The 18,896-nt window shown below is 48.2% G+C and overlaps 1 protein-coding gene across 15 annotated transcripts in view; it reads right to left on the bottom strand.

Moving 5' to 3' along the window:
• Positions 1–18,896, bottom strand: part of LOC126267244 (protein phosphatase 1B-like) — a 244,760-nt gene that overhangs the window by 156,834 nt on the left and 69,030 nt on the right. For all 15 annotated transcript variants that reach the window (XM_049972246.1, XM_049972243.1, XM_049972244.1 and 12 more), the window contains one exon: positions 10,013–10,130. In XM_049972246.1, the coding sequence (XP_049828203.1) occupies positions 10,013–10,130 (118 nt within the window). The remainder of the gene's footprint in view (positions 1–10,012; positions 10,131–18,896) is intronic.

Here is an 18,896-nt window from a genome sequence, read left to right on the forward strand (position 1 = left end):
TCTCATCCTAGATGTCTGGTTAACAGAGGGACTTTCCTGGACACAACAGACAAGTTAATTTTCTTCAGATATATTTAACTCTTAAATTCACTTGGTGATTATTCCATCTGATATCTACAACAAACGACAGGCCATTAGGCCATTATTTTAAACATCTGATTAAAGCTTGGTCTTGCATGATGCACTTTGTGTAGACTAACATTCCAGCAGGTGCTCTGTCAGCACTGGACTGTATTCTATTTTGTTAGTTGAACTGTTGATCAATGTCATTATAATTTGTTTAAATTTTATTTATTACAGTGTCAGTTGCAGCCATTGGCTCAGCTGAGAGAGGTGATACTGTTAATCCTCACATAATTAACGTGCTTTATTATATGTGACTTAATTGTACCCCTCTCTATGTTGTAGAATCCCTCTAGCAATTTGTGAATCACGTAGTTAATTTGGCACGAGGCATGACACACTGGTGGATGGCACATGTGGTTGTTGACAGTTGTACTTCAGCCAGGTGTGACAGAGCAGACGCCACTTTATTGAACAAGTGCCCCTGAATGGTTATCTGTACGGCTGGGGTAAAGTGCTGTGATGGTTGTCAAGACAGCAAATCATTGTATTTACAAACATTGTTATTATCTTGTATTTTTAATTAATACTCTTTACTATCAGAGTTTTATTTGACAAAACTCATTCCAACAGAAGACTGTACAGCATGGCTGTGTGCCATGTGTTACTTCTGTAAGTTTCTAGTGAGCAGAATGTTTGAAATTGGTGTTTTGATTACAAGTACCAAATGCCACATGAGGCACTATTTACTCTATTGAACCTTATTTAATGTGGCCAAGAGATTTCTAATATGTTGAGCTTTTTTCATAAGTTTTGCTAGTTGCTTAAATTCTTAACTGTTAAGGGCTGAAGCTCGTTGGCCCTTCTTAATGTTTGTTTTGTTAAGATTGTGCACAATTATTAACTTATTAACTGTTTGTGGGCCATAAGCCTGTTACCCTGTTGGAGAATTTATTCTGAACATCCAGTGAGACAGTTGATAAGAACCAAAAACTGTAATATTGTGTGTGTGCCAAAATAAATGTTGAATAAAAGGACTCAATGGCTTACCACTCAAGAACCCCTTTATCAAAGCCAACTTGCTCCATGCTCAACAGATTTGTATCCTTAACCTGTGCTATTCGATTTCACTTTCATATGGGTTATATTGACATATATAATCTTAGCAGTGCATCTCTGGATTTGTGCAGTGTCTATTGTCATGCTTATTTGAGAAGGAATGCAAATGGCAGACAATTCTTTAGTACTGACTGCACTAGCATCATGTATCCAGTTTCCTTTGCAGATACAATCTGTTTCACACAAAACTTCCCAATAAATCTCCATCTCCTATTCACCTTCCCTAATACCGATTTTGTGTGCTTCTTACATTTCACATCACATCTTAATATTAACCCTAAATACTTCTACAATGTGATGTGCTCACAATGTTCACCATTAATCTTGTAATTACATGCTATTGGGTTTGCTCTTTTTGTTATGGGCAGTATCTCACACTTATTAACATTATACTAATAAGTGACTACTACCTGCTTTGAAGTTTTATTTTTTACTACACATTTGTGCATAAAGTTTACACTACTGAAGAACTTACTTCCAAGTGTGAGAGTACATGCACAAAAAATTTGTTTGACTAGTGTGTGACTGGAGTTTAAAGCTATCATGAACATATGAATGAATTTGGACTAGTAATTCCTCTTGAAATTTAATGCAGATGACCAATAACGATGCACCTATTAACTTCCCAGTCTCACCTGTGCTTCTATCTACAGGTCTTCATACCTAACATTTTCCTTAGTTGTCTAACACTTTAAAGCCAACATGTAAAAATTTGTGGGTGGGTTTTATGCATCTGAAAGTCAGCAAGCTGTAATATTACAGGCACATTTTCTCAGTATTTCTTTGTCCTGTCCACTTCCTTACAATTCCAGCTCTAAGGTTTTTGCAGTAGAGGCTATAGTTCCAGTGTAGCTTGCTATATGATGTTGACACACTGAAGGAGCTTCTAATTTCTTTTGTTTTGTGGGTACATTTGGAGCAGCATCTTTCTCACATGTGGTCTCAGCAGCATCCGCGTGGTGCTGGGTGACGCACGATTTGACTGATGATGATACTGCTTTTGAGTTACTTCTTAATTTTGAAGATAGCTATTTTTGGAAGATATTGCATATGACAGGATGATATCAACTGTGTTCAAGAAGAAATTTCAGAGAGCCCAGGTAAGGCATGTCTAAAAATGACAAAATTTGCTATTTTAAATTCAGATTTCTATACAAAGGGTTTTCAGTAGTGATGTAACATATCACTTTGGGGGAAGTGACAAGCAGTCTCCCACCTCTTTCCCCACCAACAAATAATGGCTGTGACTTTTGTAAGTGTCTATGTGTTAGTGAAGCAGTTTCGACCTACATACTTTGCGCAGAAATTTTGTTTATTTTTTGCAAGTGCCTGAGAAAGGATGCATACAGTGTATCTGCAAAACAGAGTGAAAAGGGCAGTCTTCTTCATGTTGCAGCACATTCTAATAGGTCTATTATTCCCCACAATGTACAGCAGGCCATGGAATCTTGATCATGACAAAGGAACGCAGCATTCATTGACTAGACTTGAAAGAGTATTGGTGGATTGTGCACACAAGCATTGTCCACTTAAAAGTCTGTAAACAATCTACAACTGAAGTGTTCCAAATTATAAATTTGAGATACAGTTTACAGGTAATTCATAAGTAACTGTACACACTTCTTAGGTGTGATGTATGCATCAAAATAAGAGTAAAAAATTAAATAAAGTTTTGTCTGAAATTGGTTTATTTCAGAGTTACACAGTACAGAAGGGATCATGAATGTGACACAAACAACACAAAATTAATTCTTCTCGCAAAGAAACAACATGAAGCAACCCAAAATTCAACTCAACTACGAACTATACATTCACCACAGGACATGTTCAAACTTATGTCCATGCAGATGAAGCAGTGATGCACTCAACTTCTGATCGTTCTCGGGATGATGCAGGCTCCATTCACCCCATTCTGCACAGTTGTGCAGCTGTTTTCAACTCGATGTTGTTGTTGTTGTTGTGCTACATTCTCAAATACAACACCACACATGAGCTCCTTGAGACAACCCCAAAGGTAGATGTCTAGGGTTTAAGATTGGAGGTCTGGTGGGCCAAGCAACTGGTCCTGCATGACCTGTCCACTTATTGGAATAAGCAACTTCGAGAAACTCTCTTGCCACCAAAATGAAATGTGCAGGGGCACCATCAACAAAACATCATCAGTTGATATGCAGATGAACACGGCACACTGAAATCTTGTATTGGCCCATGATGTAATGCCTACCACAAATGACATTATCCATCATAACTAAAAAATAAAGCAGTTTCAGGCAGAACTTTATTTAACATTTTACTCTTATCTTGATCCATACACCACACCCATCAAGTGTGTACAGTTACTTTTGAATCACCCTGTATCAATCTATGATAAGACTCTGCAACTATGAAATAACTTCGTGGTAATTCTGCCAAATAACTGCAGCATATAAAAACACAAAAATTTTAATAAACGATGGTTACTGAAAATTTCTTTATGAAGTTAACTGGCACACACACAACATGGCACATTTCACAGTATATAATTTGAAAGTGATTTTATTTTGAAGTACAACTTTTTGCAGTAAAATCAGAACAAAGTGTGGATGTCAAAATCTATAGAAGCAAGATGTGTCTATTCCTCTGGATATTACACTTGAAGAGCACAGGTGACCCAGTGTGAGGGTACGAGCTTCTAGTTGTATAGATTGAGGAAGGTCAGATGACCACTGATTATGCTCCAGATACCTCTGTATTTTCAGGACAACATGTACAGTGCAGTTTAAATTTATATGAAAGCTGAAATACTTCTAGCATTCTTTTTCACTGTGTCTTTCTGCAAGTCAATGCCTCCTCTCTTCATTGTGAGTAGCAATCTATGCTACATGTTACTACTACTACTACTACTACTACTACTACTACTACTATTATTATTATTATTATTATTACTATATTCTGGACTTTCCACTGTCATATTTTATGATCAAACACAGACAGGTGTGCTTCTGAGAAGTTAGGAAAGCAGGAGAAAGGTACAGGCAGAAGTGAAGCTGTGAAGGTGGATCATGAGTCAGGCTGGAATACCTCAGTCAGTAAGGATAGTAGAACATCACCAGTTGGGATTTTCTGTGATCTCTCTAAGGCTTTTGATTGTGTGGATCATGAAATCCTCTTAGATAAGCTGAAGTACTATGGAATGAATGGTTCAGTACACAGATGGTTCACTTCTTATTTAACTGGTAGAATGCAGAAGGTTGAAACAGTAAACCCACACAGTACACAAAGGGCATCAGATTATTCAGACTGGGGATGTATCAAGAATGGGGTACCCCAGGGTTCTGTCTTGGGGCCTTTATTGTTTTTAATATATGTTAATGACTTGCCTAATTATATTCATGAAGATGCAAACTTGGTTCTCTTTGCAGATGACACAAGTATTGTAATCAAGCCTAAAAAGCAAGAATCAGCTGAGGAAAATGCAAATAATGTTTTTCAAAGAGTTATTAGGAGGTTTTCCACAAATGGACTTTCACTGAACTTTGAAAAAACACTGTACATACAGTTCAGTACAGGGAAAGGCATAACACCGGAAATAAATATAGAGTGTGGGGGAAAATCTTTAGCTAAAGCAGATTGTTCAAAATTTCTGGGTGTCTGTATTGATCAGAATTTAAACTGGAAGACACACATTGACAATCTACTGAAACGATTGAGCTCAGCTACCGATGCTATTAGTGTCATTGCAAATTTTGGAGACAAGCATATCAGTAAGTTAGCTTACCATGCACATTTTCATTCGTTGCTTTCTTACGGAATCATCTTTTGGGGCAATTCATCACTAAGAAAGAAGGTATTTATTGCACAAAAACGTGTTATCAGAATAATGTCTGGGGCTCATCCAAGATCATCTTGTAGACAATTATTTAAAGAATTAGGGATATTGCCAGTAGCTTCACAATATATATACAGCCTAATGAAATTTGTTGTTAGTAACCCAGATCACTTCAGAATTAATAGCACAGTCCACAGCTGCAATACTAGGAGACAAGGTGACCTTCACTACCGTTCATTGAATTTGACATCGGCACAAAAGGGGGTGAATTACACTGCCACAAAGATTTTTGGTCACTTGCCAAACAATATCAAAAGTCTGATAGACAACCAATCGGCATTCAAAAGTAAGATAAGGGAATTCCTGAATGACAACTCCTTCTACTCCATAGATGAATTTTTAGACATGGCTAAAGAAATACAGTGAGTATTAACAATTGTACCGTATATAAGACTAACAAAGATTATTTGGGATAAATGAATCTTTTGTACTTTGACACGTTCCACATCATTATGAAAGAATCGTGTTCATGATCCATGGAACAAGTAATATAACTAACTAACTAACTAACTAACTAACTAAGGCCAGCTATTGCTCATACTGGAATATCTGTCAGACCACCCACACTGCTTATAAACACAAGGTTGGAGGTCCGGGTCTTTTAAAAGCAAACAGTTTGAATCTGTCAGGAAGTTTCAAAACCAGTGCTCACTCTTTGGCACACTGAAATACTCATTCTGAAAATATTATAAATAAATTGCTCTTTGAAAGTACATTTAAAATCAAAAACGAAATGTTACATACGAATTTTATTATATACTCTTGATTATTCAATAATGGAAATGTGGGTACGACACTTGAAACATTCCAAGATTTGCAACTGTTTAAAACAAGGAAAATACAATCAGATTTTTGAGGATATGCTTGCATGTTACCAACTCAGGATCTAAAGTGTTTAAGAACAGTTACAACAACATATACTAGTGGGAGGCAGAGTTGGGACTGCTATGCAAAAAAAAGGTGTAGTTAGCAATGGCTCTTTCTCAATGTGGAGCTGGATTCAGCACTATCTGCAAGTTGTAACACAACACTTAACCATTATGGCATGTTAGGAAACCTTTGAAGGGTGCATAAAAATCCCACCCCCGTCCCTTCAGGATCTGCTTAGATGTGTATGGGAGGCATGACATTACTCCAACTCTTCGCACATAAGAAATGGACATACTCATTTGCTTAGCTTAGTGCACCTCTATCTTGTGTAGGAAGACCTTAAGAGTAGATGGTGAGTTACTGTCTTCGAGTTCTGGAATCCTGATAGATTCTTAGTAACTACACCCTGTTGAATCAGACAGATTTTTCTGGTTAATTAAAGCACAGCAGATGGCTTTTTCTATCCTGAAAATGGCTGAAATACCACTTAAGACACACAACAACCTCAGATAGTTCTATGACTGCTTTTCATCTTAATACAGATTTTCCTGTCACACTGATTTTTCAGGTAGCAGTGTCAGGGAAACCATACCAAATAACGATGTCTCAGGTTTTCTCGGCATGACTGATTAATAGTGTGCTTTCAGATGTTCAGATATTCTGCTGAGTTGCTGTTTTACTTTTCAGCACAATATTATGATAACCGACCAACCCGTCTTCTTCAGGGTGGGTCAGTTGTCAAAATACACTCCTGGAAATGGAAAAAAGAACACATTGACACCGGTGTGTCAGACCCACCATACTTGCTCCGGACACTGCGAGAGGGCTGTACAAGCAATGATCACACGCACGGCACAGCGGACACACCAGGAACCGCGGTGTTGGCCGTCGAATGGCGCTAGCTGCGCAGCATTTGTGCACCGCCGCCGTCAGTGTCAGCCAGTTTGCCGTGGCATACGGAGCTCCATAGCAGTCTTTAACACTGGTAGCATGCCGCGATAGCGTGGACGTGAACCGTATGTGCAGTTGACGGACTTTGAGCGAAGGCGTATAGTGGGCATGCGGGAGGCCGGGTGAACGTACCGCCGAATTGCTCAACACGTGGGGCGTGAGGTCTCCACAGTACATCGATGTTGTCGCCAGTGGTCGGCGGAAGGTGCACATGCCCGTCGACCTGGGACCAGACCGCAGCGATGCACGGATGCACGCCAAGACCGTAGGATCCTACGCAGTGCCGTAGGGGACCGCACCGCCACTTCCCAGCAAATTAGGGACACTGTTGTTCCTGGGGTATCGGCGAGGACCATTCGCAACCGTCTCCATGAAGCTGGGCTACGGTCCCGCACACCGTTAGGCCGTCTTCCACTCACGCCCCAACATCGTGCAGCCCGCCTCCAGTGGTGTCGCGACAGGCGTGAATGGAGGGACGAATGGAGACGTGTCGTCTTCAGCGATGAGAGTCGCTTCTGCCTTGGTGCCAATGATGGTCGTATGCGTGTTTGGCTCCGTGCAGGTGAGCGCCACAATCAGGACTGCATACGACCGAGGCACACAGGGCCAACACCCAGCATCATGGTGTGGGGAGCGATCTCCTACACTGGCCGAACACCTCTGGTGATCGTCGAGGGGACACTGAATAGTGCACGGTACATCCAAACCGTCATTGAACCCATCGTTCTACCATTCCTAGACTGGCAAGGGAACTTGCTGTTCCCACAGGACAATGCACGTCAGCATGTATCCCGTGCCACCCAACGTGCTCTAGAAGGTGTAAGTCAACTGGCCAGCAAGATCTCCGGATCTGTCCCCCATTGAGCATGTTTGGGACTGGATGAAGCATCGTCTCACGCAGTCTGCACGTCCAGCACGAACGCTGGTCTAACTGAGGCGCCAGGTGGAAATGGCATGGCAAGCCGTTCCACAGGACTACATCCAGCATCTCTACGATCGTCTCCATGGGAGAATAGCAGCCTGCATTGCTGTGATAGGTGGATATACACTGTACTAGTGCCGACATTGTGCATGCTCTGTTGCCTGTGTCTATGTGCCTGTGGTTCTGTCAGTGTGATCATGTGATGCATCTGACCCCAGGAATGTGTCAATAAAGTTTCCCCTTCCTGGGACAATGAATTCACGGTGTTATTATTTCAATTTCCAGGAGTGTATTATGCATAAAATGGAAACAACAACTTGGCATAAGGGCCAGATGCACACTATTTACCATACCAAACAGTTTTGAACAGAAGACTGTGTATAAGGAAGTGGTACTCAAGGTTAGCAAATTTGTCATTGCAATCAGCAATGTGACAGTGTCAAGAATCAGACAAGTGCAGTGTTTCATGGATGAGGAATATTTTGTATCTTCTCCAAATCAGCAACAGCAACACATCAGCTGCAACTGATATCAAAGAGGTTAGATAAATGAATGCTATGTAGTTTCTTTTTTGGACATAATTTTAAACCACAAGTTGTCTTGGTTACCATATGTGAGGGATCTTAAAAATTTAAGCTCTTTGAGGAACTTAATTTTAAGGACCTTAGCCATAACTCTTGCAGAACTGAAAATGAATTTGCTCCCGTTTTAAAAAATTTCATTTGGGTACATACCGGCTTATGGGTGCCAGATGCAGACCACGTTCAAAGATCATTGACACTACTCACACTGAAGGGTTTTGTGGGTCCACAGGTACCTACAGACTCAGTCACACAGTCAGCCTCTGATCCAAGTCTTGCATGCCACTATTAAATGTCTGGAGGAAACACCATGATGTATCAAGTGTTTGGGATCTAGTCTACTGGTGAGTAACCAGTACTGAAACTTTTAAGTGAGTACTCGTGGAATTGGCATCTGGACAATGTCAATGACCAATAATGCTATTTGGAATGTGTGTGAATGCAGGTCTTTTAGCATTTTGTAGGATCCAAATGTCATTTCATTACTATCCATGCCATGGTTGGAGCTGTCTTCTGCTCTGTTTGATAACAAGATCCAGAAGTATATTGCATAGGTCAAAATACAAGAGAAATTGTACTCTATAGCACACTTTTGAAATCTTATGTTACAGCATATTAAGCAAGCATCAAAATTATACGCTAACCTGCTCTAATACGAGCAAGCAAGGGCAACATTAATTAATCAGCAGCGCATTTCAATCATATCCACAAGCTAGTTTATCAATTGCAGTGCCTGACTAGGACCAAGAAATATGACATACTGAAGGCACTCGAGCTCGTTTATATGTACCCAAACTATGAAATTCTTGATCTATTCTCATTTTCTGAGTGCACTTTATGCTGTGTAGTGCTTGTACTGGTCCAGTCAATCCAGTACATTTTTCTTCACCTGCAGCATCTAGGAAAAGAACGTATATTATGTAGAGTACTAATGCATGTGGGAATACAAGATAATGAATTGGTTGATGCAGCAGTCAAGAACATCAGCATAATGCTTACTACAACACCATGAAAAGTTTCTGTACATGCAATGACCTCAGTGCTAAAGATAGAGAGCCTGGGTGTGAGAGACCAGATGGCAATTAACTCCTTCCCGACTGATGTGGAAAGAAGTGTTCTCAAGATGCATCCACATAGGGAACTACCCTTTGATGAATGGATTTCTTCCCTGGCAAGACAACTTTTCACTATAGGATGACAGTGGCATAGATACGGAACTATCCTTTGATGAACAGATTTCTTCTCTGGCAAGAAAACCTTTCAGCATGGACGTCCGTGATGGACAAATGTTTGTAAACCAAACATTTAGCTACTGACTTGTCCTCTATTTTATATACGATATAGAAATTTTCAAACATCTAGTAAACTACTGTTAATCTTTCCAGTTATCAAAAAGTGGTGAAGACAAACACTTAGCACAGCCACCATGCTGCTTTTAAGCAACTTATACTTCTTATTTTTGTCATCTCTAGACCTTTAGATCTTTTGCTGCATTTCTCGTTTCTGTTGCTTTTTTGATAAATTTTAGTTTCTTATGAGATTACATGAATCTAGTTTGGGTGCTAATGACTACATGACTGTGAACTGCTAAACAACAACAAACCAGCATATGTGCAGATAAGAAACTAAAGAAGCCACCTGTCATTCTCCTTTCTATTAATTCTTCAAGTTCTCGTTCACGCTGCAGTGCTTCAGCTGAAGGCTGTGGCACACCTGGGAAGGTGACTAACACAATGCTCATGTTGTCTCGACTTCCCTGAAAAAGAAGAAAGTACCTGAAAATCAAAGCTACAAACAGTACTGATAAGAATATATAAAAATGCTCAGCTCATAACAATTACTAATACAAGATAATACTTCCTGTGAAACATTACTAATGCCTTCTCTGAAAACTATCTTGAACAGTGAGTTAGGACCTCCACTCATGGTGGAAATATACTGGTTCTAATGACAATAAATAGACCTGACCTCTTTGAGGATGTACACATCAAAACTGGTGCCAGCAACCATGATATGGTTGTGGCAACAATGATTACCATAGTACAAAGGACAACTAAAACTAGCAGAAAGACATACTTTCAGTAAACTAGGTAAAAAATCAGTAGGGTCCATCTCAATGAGGAACTTACAACTTTCTGGGTAGTGAAGGAGCATGTACAGAACACTGGCTCAAGTTTAAAAGAATAGTTGACCTTGCACTGGATATATATGTACCCAGTAGAACAGTTCATAATTGGAGGGAATCTCCATGGTATACATTCCCTGAAAAGAAACTTCTAAAGAAACAGAGATTACTGTATAATAAGTATAAAATAAAGCCTAGGGCTATGGCTAGACTGATGCTGAACGAAACACATTTGGCTGTCAAGATAACAATGTGTGATGCCTTCAGTGACTACTATAGCAGATTACTGTCAAGTGATTTTTCACAAAACTCAAAGAAATTCTGGTCATATGTAAAGGCTGTTAGGGGCATCAAAGCTACTATCCAGTCCGTAGCGAATGAGACAGGAACTGAACTGCGTATAGCAAAGCAAAAGATGAAATGCTTTCGAATTGTTCTTTTTCAAAGGAAAACTCAGGACAATTGGCCCCATTTAATCCTTGTGCCACAGAAAAGGTGAATAAAAATAGTATTAGTGTCAGTGGTGTTGAGAAACAGCTAAAATCATTAAAAATGAACAAAACTACTGGAATCGATGGGGTCCCCTGTCAGATTCTACACTAAATTTATGGCCGAGTTAGTCCCTCTCCCAACTATAACATATTCTAAATCCCTCAAACAAACAAAAAAGTACAGGTCACACCCATCTACAAGAAGGGTAGTAGAAGTGATCCTCAAAACTACCGTCCAATACCTTGACATCAATTTGTTGCTGAATCTTAGGCCGGCCGACCGCGGAGGTCACACGGTTCTAGGCACTCAGTCCAGAACCGCGCGACTGCTACGGTCACAGGTTCGAATCCTGCCTTGGGCATGGATGTGTGTGATGTCCTTAGGTTAGTTAGGTTTAAGTAGTTCTAAGTTCTAGGGGACTGATGACCACAGATGTTAAGTCCCATAGTGCTCAGAGCCATTTGAACCGAATCTTAGAACATATTCTGCGCTCAAACATAATAAGGTGTCTTTAACAGAATGACCTCCTCAAAAGTCAACCAGCATGGATTTAGAAAACAATGATCATGTGAAACTCAACTCGCAACATTCTCACATGACATACTGAAAGCTTTAGATCAGGGCAGCCAGGTAGTTGCAGTGTTTCCTGATTTCTGAAAAGTGTGACTCAGTATCACACCTATGCTTACTGTCAAAAATAAGATCATATGGGGTATCAAGTTAGATTTGTGACTGGATTGAGGACTTTTTGATAGGGACGACACAACATGTTATCTTGGATGGAGAGTCATCATCAGACATAGAAGTACTCAGGGTGTGCCCCAGGGATTTGTGTTGGGATCCTTGCTGTTCATGTTGTATATTAATGCCCTTGCAGACAATATTAATAGTAAAATCAGGCCTTTTGCAGATGATGCAGTTATCCATAGTGAGGTACTATCTGAGAGAAGCTGCATATATATTCTGTATATATCCTGTCAGATCTTGATAAGATTTCAACATGGTGCAGAGATTGGCAATTTGCTCTAAACATTCAGAAATGTGAAATATTGCACTTCACAAAATAGTATCTTATGACTATAATATCCATGAGTCACTGTTGGAAACGGATAACTCATAAAAATACCTGCCTGTAACATTTTGCAGGGATATGAGATGAGATGAAATGAAATGATCACATAGGCTCAGCTGAGGGTAAAACAGATGGTAAAATACTGGGAAAATGCCATCAGTCTACAAAAGAGATTGCTTGCAAATCACTTGTGTGACCAGTTACAGAATATAGCTCACATGTGTGGGACCCGTGCCAAATAGGACTAACCAGGGATATTGAATGCACACAGAGGAGGGCAGCACCAGTGGTCACAGGTTTGTATGATCCATGGAGAGAGTCACAGAGAAAGTGAAGGAACTGAACTGGGAGAATCTTGAAGATAGTGTAAACTATCCCAAGAAAGTGTATTAATAAAATTTCAAGAGCCGGCTTTAAATGATGTATCTAGAAATACACCAAAAATCACTACATATAACTCACATAGGGATCTTGAGGATAAAATTTACATAATTACAGCATACATAGAGGCATTCAAACAACCACTCACCACAACACACCTCGAACACCTGACAAGTCATGCAGTTTCCGAAATGCTTGTGGCGAGCCTCTGGGCCATCAATATCTGCCCTCAGTCAAATTCAGATAGATCGAGCACCTTCCCCATTCTAGGCACGGACAGCATGCTCACTGATACTACCTGCACTAAGCATGTGTCCAATCAGCAGGCGATGCTGCAATTGCCTGGATGGGTTTATATCAATAGTAGGTTTATGAAGATCGTGATTTTATCACAATTTGATGTGATAAATCAACCAAGAATTTTTTATCCAAGTGTACAGAGGAACTACAAAAACAAACTTTATCACCTGATTTAAAGAACACATGAGCAGTTGTCACAGATAAGTTGGCATCAACAAATCATACATTGGGACCAGGTACTCACCAAATTTGTTTCTCCAATACTATGGTTTTATCAAGATCCAGTCATTACTGTGCTCAGATGTGCAGAGGGGCAATAGAAATGAAAAAGAACAGAAAAAACTTTAACGGAAGAGAAGGATTGTAACTAAATAACTTGTGCGCCTTAGTGCTAATTGAAGCAAGCAGCACCAAGTCTTCCCATTTACAAGCCCCATAAAACATTTTGGCATGACTTTACGATCTTAGGCAGCAATCTGAGGACATCACAAACTGCCCATTGCAAGGATACATATAAACAGTTTGGCTTGTTGAGCGTATTTAAGTCTGCACTGCAATTTGGGTCTTTATTGCCTCCAATGATGTCTTCAGCACTGGTAGACAAACCATTATGCAACTAAATGAAGGCAGTTTGTTTGTTGCCACAAGCGTTTCACTTCATTTATTTGGGAAGCATCATCAGTGGTGATTTCCAGTGCTGCTAACACATATATGTGTTTTTGGTGATGTATTTGCTGGTCTTCATGCTCCAGTTAGCCGAATCAGGTGAGGGGGGGGCAGAGTGAGGGGGGGGCGGGCTGAGTGGGTGGGGCAGGCTGAGTGGGGGGGGGGAGGCTGAGGGGGAACAGGGTGAGCGGGGGGCAGGGTGAGCGGGGGGCAGTGTGAGCGGGGGGCAGTGTGAGCGGGGGGCAGCAGGCTGAGTGGGGGCAGCAGGCTGAGTGGGGGGAGCAGGCTGAGTGGGGGGAGCAGGCTGAGTGGGGGGGCAGGCTGAGTGGGGGGGCAGGCTGAGTGGGGGGGCAGGCTGAGTGGGGGGGCAGGCTGAGTGGGGGGGCAGGGTGAGTGGGGGGGCAGGGTGAGTGGGGGGGCAGGGTGAGTGGGGGGGCAGGGTGAGTGGGGGGGGCAGGGTGAGTGGGGGGGGCAGGGTGAGTGGGGGGGCAGGGTGAGTGGGGGGGGCAGGGTGAGTGGGGGGGGCAGGGTGAGTGGGGGGGGCAGGGTGAGTGGGGGGGCAGGGTGAGTGGGGGGGCAGGGTGAGTGGGGGGGCAGGGTGAGTGGGGGGGCAGGGTGAGTGGGGGGGCAGGGTGAGTGGGGGGGCAGGGTGAGTGGGGGGGCAGGGTGAGTGGGGGGGGCAGGGTGAGTGGGGGGGGCAGGGTGAGTGGGGGGGCAGGGTGAGTGGGGGGGGGCAGGGTGAGTGGGGGGGGGCAGGGTGAGTGGGGGGGGGCAGGGTGAGTGGGGGGGCAGGGTGAGTGGGGGGGCAGGGTGAGTGGGGGGGCAGGGTGAGTGGGGGGCAGGGTGAGTGGGGGGCAGGGTGAGTGGGGGGGCAGGGTGAGTGGGGGGGCAGGGTGAGTGGGGGGGCAGGGTGAGTGGGGGGGCAGGGTGAGTGGGGGGGCAGGGTGAGTGGGGGGGCAGGGTGAGTGGGGGGGCAGGGTGAGTGGGGGGGCAGGGTGAGTGGGGGGGCAGGGTGAGTGGGGGGGCAGGGTGAGTGGGGGGGCAGGGTGAGTGGGGGGGCAGGGTGAGTGGGGGGGCAGGGTGAGTGGGGGGGCAGGGTGAGTGGGGGGGCAGGGTGAGTGGGGGGGCAGGGTGAGTGGGGGGGCAGGGTGAGTGGGGGGGCAGGGTGAGTGGGGGGGGCAGGGTGAGTGGGGGGGCAGGGTGAGTGGGGGGGCAGGGTGAGTGGGGGGGCAGGGTGAGTGGGGGGGCAGGGTGAGTGGGGGGGGCAGGGTGAGTGGGGGGGCAGGGTGAGTGGGGGGGCAGGGTGAGTGGGGGGGCAGGGTGAGTGGGGGGGCAGGGTGAGTGGGGGGGCAGGGTGAGTGGGGGGGCAGGGTGAGTGGGGGGGCAGGGTGAGTGGGGGGGCAGGGTGAGTGGGGGGGCAGGGTGAGTGGGGGGGCAGGGTGAGTGGTGGGGCAGGGTGAGTGGGGGGGCAGGGTGAGTGGGGGGGCAGGGTGAGTGGGGGGGCAGGGTGAGTGGGGGGGGCAGGGTGAGTGGGGGGGCAGGGTGAGTGGGGGGGGCAGGGTGAGTGGGGGGCAGGGTGAGTGGGGGGCAGGGTGAGTGGGGGGGCAGGGTGAGTGGGGGGCAGGGTGAGTGGGGGGGCAGAGTGAGTGGGGGGGCAGGGTGAGTGGGGGGCAGGGTGAGTGGGGGGCAGGGTGAGTGGGGGGGCAGGGTGAGTGGGGGACAGGGTGAGTGGGGGGGCAGGGTGAGTGGGGGGGCAGGGTGAGTGGGGGGGCAGGGTGAGTGGGGGGCAGGGTGAGTGGGGGGCAGGGTGAGTGGGGGGGCAGGGTGAGTGGGGGGGCAGGGTGAGTGGGGGGGCAGGGTGAGTGGGGGGGCAGGGTGAGTGGGGGGGCAGGGTGAGTGGGGGGCAGGGTGAGTGGGGGGGGCAGGGTGAGTGGGGGGGCAGGGTGAGTGGGGGGGCAGGGTGAGTGGGGGGGCAGGGTGAGTGGGGGGCAGGGTGAGTGGGGGGGCAGGGTGAGTGGGGGGGCAGGGTGAGTGGGGGGCAGGGTGAGTGGGGGGGCAGGGTGAGTGGGGGGGGCAGGGTGAGTGGGGGGCAGGTTGAGGGGGGGCAGGGTGAGTGGGGGGCAGGGTGAGTGGGGGGGCAGGGTGAGTGGGGGGGCAGGGTGAGTGGGGGGCAGGGTGAGTGGGGGGCAGGGTGAGTGGGGGGCAGGGTGAGTGGGGGGGCAGGGTGAGTGGGGGGGCAGGGTGAGTGGGGGGGCAGGGTGAGTGGGGGGGCAGGGTGAGTGGGGGGGCAGGGTGAGTGGGGGGCAGGGTGAGTGGGGGGGCAGGGTGAGTGGGGGGGCAGGGTGAGTGGGGGGGCAGGGTGAGTGGGGGGCAGGGTGAGTGGGGGGGCAGGGTGAGTGGGGGGGCAGGGTGAGTGGGGGGGCAGGGTGAGTGGGGGGGCAGGGTGAGTGGGGGGGCAGGGTGAGTGGGGGGGCAGGGTGAGTGGGGGGGCAGGGTGGCGGGGGATTGTTTTAAAGCAACACATTAGTTTTATTTTAAGTTATGTTCACCATAAACATCACAAATATGAGTTGATATTACAGTTTACTGTAACCAGACACACATTTAATACTTTCTCCACTATAAATTTTAAACACTTGGATGCATTTCAATGAAAAAAGGATAGACAATATGTATATATGACTCGCTGTATGGAGGGAACAGCATGAATGACGGCAGAAAACAAACAACCTTAGTACACGCTTTATTACTGCACGAAGTCAACTGTAATATAAATGTAATTCCCATCTCGTGTTCACAGATTTTTTTTCCAACCATATTTTCTGTCAAATACATGTTGGGTAAAATCAACTATGCAAAAATAAAGTATTACAAGTTAAAAAGAGCGAAAAATGTGTAAAATTAAAATGCTGTCAATAACGGCAAAATTATGTAACATTATTTTAAAATATTACTACATTTATATTAGGCATGAAAGTACCGAGGGGCGGGCTGAAGCCGGCCGAGGGGGCGTGGACGGGCAGATGGGAGCAGATGGGGCATGGGTGGCAGAAGTCAGTGGAGGAGGCGTGGGCAGACAGAAGATGGAACTGGGTGGGGAGTGGCCAATAGCAGACGGAGGGAGAGAGGGTAAATGAAGGGGAGAGGATGTTGAATAGGAGGGAGAGCATGAGGGTCGGGGTACAGGGCAGAGGGTCGGGGTGCAGGGGTACAGGGCAGAGGGTCGGGGTGCAGGGGTACAGGGCAGAGGGTCAGGGTGCAGGGGTACAGGGCAGAGGGTCAGGGTGCAGGGGTACAGGGCAGAGGGTCAGGGTGCAGGGGTACAGGGCAGAGGGTCAGGGTGCAGGGGTACAGGGCAGAGGGTCAGGGTGCAGGGGTACAGGGCAGAGGGTCAGGGTGCAGGGGTACAGGGCAGAGGGTCAGGGTGCAGGGGTACAGGGCAGAGGGTCAGGGTGCAGGGGTACAGGGCAGAGGGTCAGGGTGCAGGGGTACAGGGCAGAGGGTCAGGGTGCAGGGGTACAGGGCAGAGGGTCAGGGTGCAGGGGTACAGGGCAGAGGGTCAGGGTGCAGGGGTACAGGGCAGAGGGTCAGGGTGCAGGGGTACAGGGCAGAGCCCCGGGGTGCAGGGGTACAGGGCAGAGGGTCAGGGTGCAGGGGTACAGGGCAGAGGGTCAGGGTGCAGGGGTACAGGGCAGAGGGTCAGGGTGCAGGGGTACAGGGCAGAGGGTCAGGGTGCAGGGGTACAGGGCAGAGGGTCAGGGTGCAAGGGTACAGGGCAGAGGGTCAGGGTGCAAGGGTACAGGGCAGAGGGCCGGGGTGCAGGGGTACAGGGCAGAGGGCCGGGGTGCAGGGGTACAGGGCAGAGGGCCAGGGTGCAGGGGTACAGGGCAGAGGGTCGGGGTGCAAGGGTACAGGGCAGAGGGTCGGGGTGCAAGGGTACAGGGCAGAGGGCCGGGGTGCAGGGGTACAGGGCAGAGGGTCAGGGTGCAGGGGTGCAGGGGTACAGGGCAGAGTGCCGGGGTGCAGGGGTACAGGGCAGAGGGTCAGGGTGCAGGGGTACAGGGCAGAGGGTCAGGGTGCAGGGGTACAGGGCAGAGGGTCAGGGTGCAGGGGTACAGGGCAGAGGGTCAGGGTGCAGGGGTACAGGGCAGAGGGTCAGGGTGCAGGGGTACAGGGCAGAGGGTCAGGGTGCAGGGGTACAGGGCAGAGGGTCAGGGTGCAGGGGTACAGGGCAGAGGGTCAGGGTGCAGGGGTACAGGGCAGAGGGTCAGGGTGCAGGGGTACAGGGCAGAGGGTCAGGGTGCAGGGGTACAGGGCAGAGGGTCAGGGTGCAGGGGTACAGGGCAGAGGGTCAGGGTGCAGGGGTACAGGGCAGAGGGTCAGGGTGCAGGGGTACAGGGCAGAGGGTCAGGGTGCAGGGGTACAGGGCAGAGGGTCAGGGTGCAGGGGTACAGGGCAGAGGGTCAGGGTGCAGGGGTACAGGGCAGAGGGTCAGGGTGCAGGGGTACAGGGCAGAGGGTCAGGGTGCAGGGGTACAGGGCAGAGGGTCAGGGTGCAGGGGTACAGGGCAGAGCGCCGGGGTGCAGGGGTACAGGGCAGAGCGCCGGGGTGCAGGGGTACAGGGCAGAGGGTCAGGGTGCAGGGGTACAGGGCAGAGCGCCGGGGTGCAGGGGTACAGGGCAGAGCGCCGGGGTGCAGGGGTACAGGGCAGAGCGCCGGGGTGCAGGGGTACAGGGCAGAGCGCCGGGGTGCAGGGTTACAGGGCAGAGCGCCGGGGTGCAGGGGTACAGGGCAGAGCGCCGGGGTGCAGGGTTACAGGGCAGAGCGCCGGGGTGCAGGGGTACAGGGCAGAGCGCCGGGGTGCAGGGGTACAGGGCAGAGCGCCGGGGTGCAGGGGTACAGGGCAGAGCGCCGGGGTGCAGGGGTACAGGGCAGAGCGCCGGGGTGCAGGGGTACAGGGCAGAGCGCCGGGGTGCAGGGGTACAGGGCAGAGCGCCGGGCTGCAGGGGTACAGGGCAGAGCGCCGGGCTGCAGGGGTACAGGGCAGAGCGCCGGGCTGCAGGGGTACAGGGCAGAGCGCCGGGGTACAGGGGTACAGGGCAGAGCGCCGGGGTGCAGGGGTACAGGGCAGAGCGCCGGGGTGCAGGGGTACAGGGCAGAGCGCCGGGGTGCAGGGGTACAGGGCAGAGCGCCGGGGTGCAGGGGTACAGGGCAGAGGGTCAGGGTGCAGGGGTACAGGGCAGAGGGTCAGGGTGCAGGGGTACAGGGCAGAGGGTCAGGGTGCAGGGGTACAGGGCAGAGGGTCAGGGTGCAGGGGTACAGGGCAGAGGGTCAGGGTGCAAGGGTACAGGGCAGAGGGTCAGGGTGCAAGGGTACAGGGCAGAGGGTCAGGGTGCAAGGGTACAGGGCAGAGGGTCAGGGTGCAAGGGTACAGGGCAGAGGGTCAGGGTGCAAGGGTACAGGGCAGAGGGTCAGGGTGCAGGGGT

The sequence above is a fragment of the Schistocerca gregaria genome, chromosome 4, assembly GCF_023897955.1.
Source record: "Schistocerca gregaria isolate iqSchGreg1 chromosome 4, iqSchGreg1.2, whole genome shotgun sequence".
In the NCBI taxonomy this organism is placed as follows: Eukaryota; Metazoa; Arthropoda; class Insecta; order Orthoptera; family Acrididae; genus Schistocerca; species Schistocerca gregaria.